The sequence below is a fragment of the Austrofundulus limnaeus genome, unplaced genomic scaffold, assembly GCF_001266775.1.
Source record: "Austrofundulus limnaeus strain Quisiro unplaced genomic scaffold, Austrofundulus_limnaeus-1.0 Scaffold592, whole genome shotgun sequence".
NCBI lineage: Eukaryota > Metazoa > Chordata > Actinopteri > Cyprinodontiformes > Rivulidae > Austrofundulus > Austrofundulus limnaeus.
Window position 1 is genome coordinate 10,257 of NW_013952994.1, and position 8,481 is coordinate 18,737.

At 38.4% G+C, this 8,481-nt stretch overlaps 1 protein-coding gene across 2 annotated transcripts in view; it reads left to right on the top strand.

Annotated features, from left to right (window-relative positions):
* LOC106531054 (serine/arginine-rich splicing factor 5) overlaps positions 1–8,481 on the top strand; it is a 12,873-nt gene that overhangs the window by 1,709 nt on the left and 2,683 nt on the right. For both annotated transcript variants that reach the window (XM_014026816.1, XM_014026817.1), the window contains exons 2-7: positions 491–618; positions 710–780; positions 2,257–2,388; positions 2,679–2,748; positions 5,924–5,997; positions 6,097–6,201. In XM_014026816.1, the coding sequence (XP_013882270.1) occupies positions 499–618; positions 710–780; positions 2,257–2,388; positions 2,679–2,748; positions 5,924–5,997; positions 6,097–6,201 (572 nt within the window). In that variant the 5' untranslated portion in view covers positions 491–498. The remainder of the gene's footprint in view (positions 1–490; positions 619–709; positions 781–2,256; positions 2,389–2,678; positions 2,749–5,923; positions 5,998–6,096; positions 6,202–8,481) is intronic.

Genomic DNA, 8,481 nt, shown 5'->3' on the forward strand with positions numbered 1-8,481 from the left:
GTGTGTGTGTGTGTGTGTGTGTGTGTGTGTGTGTGTGTGTGTGTGTGTGTGTGTGTAAATTTATGCATTCAAAGCAGTAAAACGAATAGATTGATTTCTGAAGGGTGATTGATAATGACATTCTTGTACTTTGGTCAAAACTAGTCAAACCACAAAAAAGATCACTAAATATTAATTCATCGTGTTTTGAAAGTGATACTGTTCTGACAGTGCTCACTGTTTTAACTGTTTGCCTTAAGTATGTGAAAGGGTTCTCTAAGAAAATAACATGCCACATTGGTGCATAAATCATAAGCTATCATAAGACTTTTATGATATTTTTATTGTTGGTTTCAACAGTAACCTTAGAAAACTTACTGGTTTACATATTTCCCTGGTGGGGTTAATATTTTACAACAAACATTAACTTTAAAAGTGGGAGCATAGGTGGCTTACTTGGACCTTGTTCTCTGGTGAAGTGTTTGCCAATTTATGTGTTCTTTCATTTCAGCAAATAAAATGAGCCGTGTTTTTATTGGCCGCTTGAGCCCACATGCAAGAGAAAGAGATGTGGAGAAGTTTTTCAAGGGATATGGACGGATTCGAGAGATCAACTTGAAGAATGGGTTTGGATTTGTGGTTAGTACAAAAACCCTTCAGTTAAATTTTGAGTGTAGACCACACACTCTTTTTATGATTTTATATATTTTTTATTTTCCTTTTCTTTCAGGAATTTGATGACCACAGAGATGCAGATGATGCTGTGTATGAGCTGAATGGGAAGGAATTGTGCAGTGAAAGGTACACATCTTTGAGTGTAATTTTTTTATGTATTTGTGCATTATAAATTATTTTTTTTAGAACTTTCACCATTACAGGGCATTCATAAGGACTTTTCTTTTTTTAAACAAAGTGATCAGTCATTGAAAATAAGATTCAGTTCTGTTTGTACAGTGTCAAGTCACACCATRTGTCATCACAGGGCACTGTACAAAAAGTGATCAATCTGAGGAAGCCAGCAGATTGCATTGAATCATCACTTCGTCACAGTTTCCCATCCGGAGCAGCACATTTGCAAAAGTGGAAAGAAAAAACTCCCTTTAACCGGAAGAAACTTGCAGAACCAGGCTCAGAACGAGCGGCCATCTGCTTCGACTACCTGAGTTAGAGAGAGCAGGAAACAGACACAGGATGACTGATTCTGGTGCAATTTATGGATGGATGGATGGATGGATGGATGGATGGATGGATGGATGGATGGATGGATGGGAAAAATACATCATTGATAGAAATAATTACAAAGACTAACATGTAGGGAAGAGTGACTAAAGTAAGCAGCAAAATTAAGAAATGTGGTCCGCTTGTTTTCCAACAATCTTATGTCTATAGCAGCAGAGCTAATAAATAGCTCAGTGAMTAACATCACTGAAGTGCAGGTGAGCAGATAATCTATTAACCTCTGGTCATGTTGTTTGAATCTTGTAGCACCACACATCTTCAGCTACAGAATAGAAGTCCAGTTGCTTCGTCTTTTTTCTTTAAGCTCTACATGTCCTGAAARCACCTGAGCATCCAGCCAGAGGCAGGTTCAGATATAAACGCTGAACAAAACAAGCATGTCAGATAATTATTTAATCGGCTCTGAACACCAGGATTGACATTTTAACGTGTAGCATCCATATTTAGCCAATTCTGTAAACACAGTGCTAAATGTGACATCATGTTTTTTTTTCTGTGCACTGAAATCCTGTGTTGTTGGCAGCCCCTCCCCTTCATGCCGAGTCTACCAGCATAGGAGAAACAGGCTCGGAGAGGAAAAGAGAGCGCCTTTTTTTCCAAACAACATAACGTGCCATGTTTACGCTTGTCAAGCATATATTCCAGTACCGTTAGGGGTGAAGCTTATCGCTCCAGTCAAATTTAATTCCTAGCTCAGGAAACCCAAGCCAACCTTAACTATAGAGTTTATCAAAAAGAACATTCTTAAGTCTAGCCTTAAAAGCAAACTGTTTTCAATACAGTCTAACTTCTACTTACATGGTAAATGACCTGCACTAAGTGCTATACAACAAGGAGGACGAACCCTTACTTCCTGTCACCCCAAACATAAAAGTAGACTGCAAAAGTTTTCACAATTATTGTTGGATTGTTGAAGCTGGTGGTATTTTTGCATTTAATGTGTATATTTTTAAAGTGAATTCATACTTCGAAGCCAGTTGTTTTGTTTGTACATAAGTTAAATATATATATATAAAAAATACATTTGCTTATTTTCAGGGTCACTGTTGAACATGCTCGCTCCAGAAGAGGAGGAAGAGGAGGAGGAGGAGGAGGCGGCGGTGGCGGTGGCGGTGGCCCTAGTCCTGGAATGGGACGTTTTGGAGGTGGTTATCGACGTAACAATGCCAGGTATGTGAGACTGGATTTGATATTTTGTTTCTGATTTTGATTTTTTTTCTCCCTCTTGTAAAACCGTTTTTTTTTTTAAATTTTTCCAGAATTCTTTACTAATAAATTTTTGAACATTTCTAAAGACATTCAAAAATAGTTTTATGATAGTTTGTTTGTAAATTTATTGCTTTCATAGTTTTTAATGGACCGGAATCAATAAAGATCAATGAAAAAAAAATTCTAACGAATATCGCATCTAATGATTAAGCCGACTCAGAGTTACATGGCATTTTTGTGCTCCTGTGTAGATATGGCCCTCCTGTGCGAACTGACTACAGACTTATTGTGGAGAACCTCTCTTCACGGATCAGCTGGCAGGTAAGAACTCACAAAATGATCTGAAAACCCAATTCAATGTAAAGATGGTCTTCTCGAGATATATTTCCTGAATGAAACAGTTTTGAATTCAGTAGTAGCATTTTTTAAGTACGTTAAAAATAAACTACTCATTATTAGTATTTGGCCAGTTAGAATAGAAATTTCCCCATGTTTTTTTTTATTATTATATTTATTTTTTACTTGAGCACCTTTCCCCCACCAAAAGAACATTTTGTTGCTGATGAGCAATTTATCTAATTTTTTAAAACATTTTTTGTAATAAAACAGCTCCTCTGATATAGTTTCAGCTGTATCAGAGGTAAAATAAACACCCTCCACTAGGGTGTTAGAAATGTGTAGCGCCCTCTGCTGGTTGTTTTTTCTGAATAGTGTCCATTTGGTGCCTCTCCTTACACGCAGTTGCTGCTGGTCTAAAGTCTTGGCTGGGCCCCGTAGCGGGTGAAAGTGGTCTAGCGCGGGATACGGTAGCCTTAGGAGGGCCGTAGCCACAGTCTGGAGGTTCTGTGGTCTGGCATCCTCTACACCTGTAACCCCCCTCAAATCAACTGTCCCCTACAGTCTCCCATTTGGGTCTTTTTCTGTGGCCGATGGAGCTGGGGCTTTGTTGAGTCGGGCACACATCACACCCCTACTTTCTCTGGTGGTTCCTTACTTGTGGAGGCCGGATGCTGAGTCAAGGCTGAGAGCGTTTCTCGAGAGCGTTGCTCAAGGGCTTTACACTGCATTGGTTCCCATTTGGTATTTGGACAAGTGGCTCTATGCTAATGTCTTCCTGGGTTTTGAATGGTAAGTAGCATAAAACTCGTGATTGGGTCTATTTAGGGTCGGGTGATAGCGGGGTGGAGAGTTACGATCTCAAAAGGGAATCATGTAAACAGTTGACTTATTTTTGAGCCAAAGTAAATGACTTTAACAAAGTAGATCCAGATTAAATTTTTTAAGTAAAACTAAGAAAATACTTTCTTATCCTAAATATGTAAGTTTGTAAAGTTTCTGAATTTGTCTCCATGTTTAATTGTGGAGTTTTCTTTTGATAAGGTACTCATTGCAAAGTAATGAAGGCCAACAAAAATTTGTAAAATAATAGTCTGTAATATCTTTCTCAGATTTATTGTTAATGTGCCCTTAAAGTAAAAATTTGTGACTTGATGCCAACTTTATGCACAAAATATCAGTTATTCAAAGTAGATGAGCAATACCAGAGGTGCCAACCATTACGATCTCACCGTAATCATTACGATATTGAGACCCGCTCTGAACCATTACGGCGTACTAGACATCTATTACGATCTGGTCTTGTGCCGAGCTTCATTCATTCASCTGAGCTCCTGGGAACCCCTCCCGCTGCATTTTTCCACCTACGCAGTTCGGTTTGGCTCCACCCACTCAGCACCCGTTTTCGGTCTTTCCGCTGTGACTCCCGGCCACTCTCTGCCCACTTTTTCAGACCTTCTCTCGAGGTAGTACTGAGGCCGGCACCGTTATGGGTGCCGGCCTCAGTACTACCCTTATGGGTATGATTATTATTTACAGACTAAAAACCCTGCTACAGCAAACCGTTGCTTATAAATGCAGTAAAACAAAACCAAAATGATTTTCTAATAAATGAAATTACAGTTACTGCACACTTTATGCCTAGGAGTATGAGTAAATATGTTGATTTTTTTTCTTTATGGATTTARCTCAATGAAAAACAAACAGCAATGCCAATAGTATCGTTATTTCACAAAATAAAAGTCAGACAATATATACAGCAGCTACTTTTAAAAGACATTACCACTCCGAACCAGCCCGAACTGAGCCGAGAGGAGCCGAACTCAGTAATGGAAAAGACTATTCATCAGTTATTTTTTTTAAAAGACAAATATAGTTTCCTCGTTATTCAGTTTAAATATTGTGACAAGAATTCGCTGTGACTACAAATTCATCTTCAGTGTGAATGAATAAATGAGGCCCAATAATAGGATAGATGTATGTACTGTTTAGCAAAGTTATGTTCATAAAGCATCCATTTTATAAACTCTGTTTTATCACTTGCTACTTATAATCTCTCCATCTAGAAATAAGTAGGTTTGTATGAATACTTTGAAGTTTAAAGATATAAATTCCATATATTTTTTGTTTTGCCCACAAACTGCCAAAAACGAACGTACGACGCAAATGCTCCGAGACAATCATCATGATTTGGGATGACTCCAGGTTGGCACCTCTGCAATACTGACATGCATGTAGGAGCTGATTTGTGATAAATCTAAGAATTTTACGCTCAGATTTGTTGAGTTTTGCAGAGAAAAAGATAAGTAGGATAACAAACTGATCTTACTGATGTGGACATTTTGCAAAAACCAAATGAAGTAGAATGACGAGGTCTGTTTTTTAAGTGCTCTACTTTTGTGCTATTTTCCCCAAATTTCTTTCATTCATTACTTAAAACAATTTCATAAAAACTTTTGTCTGGTTCTGCCATAGTTGTGTGTACTGATGCCTGTGTATTATATGCGTTGTTTGTTTATTTAGAGCCAGCACTAACAGAGATTATGGCAACAGGATGAGTGGTTTGTACCTAGCATTATCAACAAATTGCTGTACTACTGCTAGCACCCCTTCCAAACCCCCGCCATTAATAACAGTATACCCCTCCGCTTCTACCCTCACCCCCACCCACTGCATAGTGACCGTATCACTGGGCGTAGCAAGTTTTCTTGGGGAAACCTTGTAGACAGATTTATGCAAATCAGTCATGTGACTTAAGATTTGCGTGGTTTTCAGCAGACGAATGCTTCATTTGCAGTGCTGAGTGTCAGAATGAAAGAATAAGATTTTTTTTTTGACTTCATATTTGCATTGAGTACCTTTTTAAAAAAAAAAAAAAAGATAAATGATTTATTCTTATATCAGTACCAAACAGAGGGAAAAGGCAAGACTGGCCGATTGTAAAAAGTATTTTGTGTGGCTCATTTGTTTACATGACTTTTACTGAAAGTGGGATCATAGCAAAAGTGAAAAGAGGTCAGAATTACATAAGCCATGTTTCTATTTGTGGTGKTTTTTTTTTTCTTGCCTGCTTTTTTCTTTCTCTCCAGGTTCAGAAAAGCTCACAGTGACCCTTGGTGTTTCATTCTATTACTAAGTTTGCATTATGCTTTTGAAATAGGACCTGAAAGACCTGATGAGGAAAGCAGGTGAAGTGACCTTTGTGGACGCACACCGACCCACTCAAAATGAAGGGTGAGGGTTTTTTTTCTTCCTTTTTTTAAAACTAATTTTTTCTTTTTTTCCCCTCTTATTTAATGTAAAGAACTAATGAGTGTTTGTTAATGAATTCAGGGTGGTTGAGTTTGCTTCGCGCCATGACCTGAAGAATGCCATCTCCAAGCTTAATGGTACAGAAGTGAATGGACGCAGGCTGAAGCTCTATGAGGACAGTAAGAGGTAAGTTGAGTTTTTGTCAGTGGGTTTAAAGTCTACTTACAGCAAAAACCATTTGGAAAAGATATAGAAGTAACTATTTATTCCCACTGGTCTGAATTTTTGGATTACAGACTTATATGTATATTTAGATTCTAAATAAATTAAACTGGAAAAATATCGAAGATATTTTGAAGAGGCTTCTTTGTGCACAGTTCCATTAATGTGAATCAGGTAGGGGGAAATGTAGACTGTAAAACGAATTTAAGCTTTGTTTATACTTCAATAGGATGTGCGACAGTGGTTTGTTGATTGCGCAATGTCAGCGTCTTTTTCCTGACCGAGTATAAACGAGCTGCAGACGCGGTGGCCATAAATGATCATAAATTTTCCCTCTGCTCATATAAAGTATTTAAACTACAATAACGATGGCTGGATAGTGTTTTTTCCCCACTCAAAATCAGTATTAAGAGTGAAGTAGAGCCGTTTTTTTGGAGGCGGACAGAAAAAAAGACGCGACCAGCTGTGTGCTCACCCTCCTTATTGRGACCTGGATCAAACCAGCTGAGCTCTTTTTAAAACTGGCTTCAGACGAAAAATATATAATTTTTAACAAAATAACAYGCAGAAGGAAGAGCTGCTTTGGGTTCTCCTGTTCTGGTCCAGCTCGGTCCAACTCTCAGTGCCGCCACAGCTGAGGAGCGCCGGCCCGCTGCGGTGCTCCATGAATAAACACCTACGAAGTTCAGACCAATCACCCACTCCGAGCCGCATCCTCCGCATCTTGGAGCGCTGACTGGGGGCAATGTATAGGACAGTTATCACCGGGGGATCGCTGCGGGAGGGCAGACGGAAGTTGCGCAACTTTTTGTCACTCAGCGGGGGGTAAAAGACGTGCAACAAGAAGTATAAACCAGCCTTAAGTCTTTCTCAGTGCTGCATAGGTATCTTTATAGTCTTCAAGCTAGAGTGGACCGGTCTGGAAGCTGGAGGGGGGTGGGGTGGGAAGCACCTCGTTTGGWTTTAAAGAGACCACCTCAAAACGAGTTGGTTTGAGACACAGATCAGAAAAGGGGTGAAGGAGGGGCTTGTGGAGTTACATTAACCCTCTAAGGTCTGGGGTCTAAATGGCCATTTTGGCTAATTTTTAATTTACCCTGATATTTTCATCTTAAAACCTATTTACCTTGCCTTGTTTGGTATCATTTTTTTCAGCCCAMCCAAAATGTTGACTACACTCCGTTCTCCTGTCTCCAAAACACACACGTTCTCCACAAGCATATAGACAAACTTTTTTTATTGGTTGCTTTAGAAATGGGGTTCATTTCAGGAAATCAGAAAAATGGGTGTCATGTTGAACTCAAGCACTTCCTGGTCACCAAACGTTCACTGAATGCGCAGCAAATTCCATAAGAAAATACTCACAAAATTATGGCGAAAATGATTTATCATAAATCTGGTTCTATTTTTAAGTAACTAAACAAAAACAATATAAAAACACTTTTTATATAGTTTGAAGTCTGTGCTGTCCAACCTAGATGAATTGAGCACTCAAGTGTGCTGTAATTTTTGTTGCATTAGCCCTTAAATGTGTCATGTTTGATGTCTGCTCTGGAACAGGTTTGGACCTCAGAGGGTTAAAGAGGAATTCAGACCAAAGCATTGCAGTTCCACTTTGTATAAACCCAACTGAATTATTTAATGAAACTGATGTAAAAAAGAGGATTTAAAAGCATATGTCTCTTTTTAATATGGTAAAACGGTGTATTGCTGGTGGTTGCAGCAATACTTCTCTCTTTTAGATAAGTTAAGAACTGTTTAGATCAAAGCGGCTTTTTGCAACTGCTGTTTACATGCAGGCGTTCCCTTTTGTTGCCACAATAGATCAGTCTGAGGGGTCCTTTTCTGTGACATTTGTGACCATATCTTAATTGTTTATTGGCATCATTTTTATTTAGTGTCAGTAATGTTATCCTTACAATAATGTATCTTTATCACCTTTATCACAAAATTTTGATTTCAGAGGCACTGTAAAACAAATGGATCACTGTACAAACGTTGAATTAAATTTACAGATGTTCTGATGTAAAAATAGTAAAAAGAACAACAACATTCTTAAAATTATACTCTGGAAAATGATGGGATTTCCTAATGAAAAAATGTAGGGGTGTCCCGATACCAGTTTTTTCAAGACTGAGTACAAGTACGAGTACTTCAGTTTAGGTACTTACCGATACCAAGTAGCGGGGTTCATGTGGATTATTATTGTTATTATAAAATATATTACTAAGCACAGTAACAGCC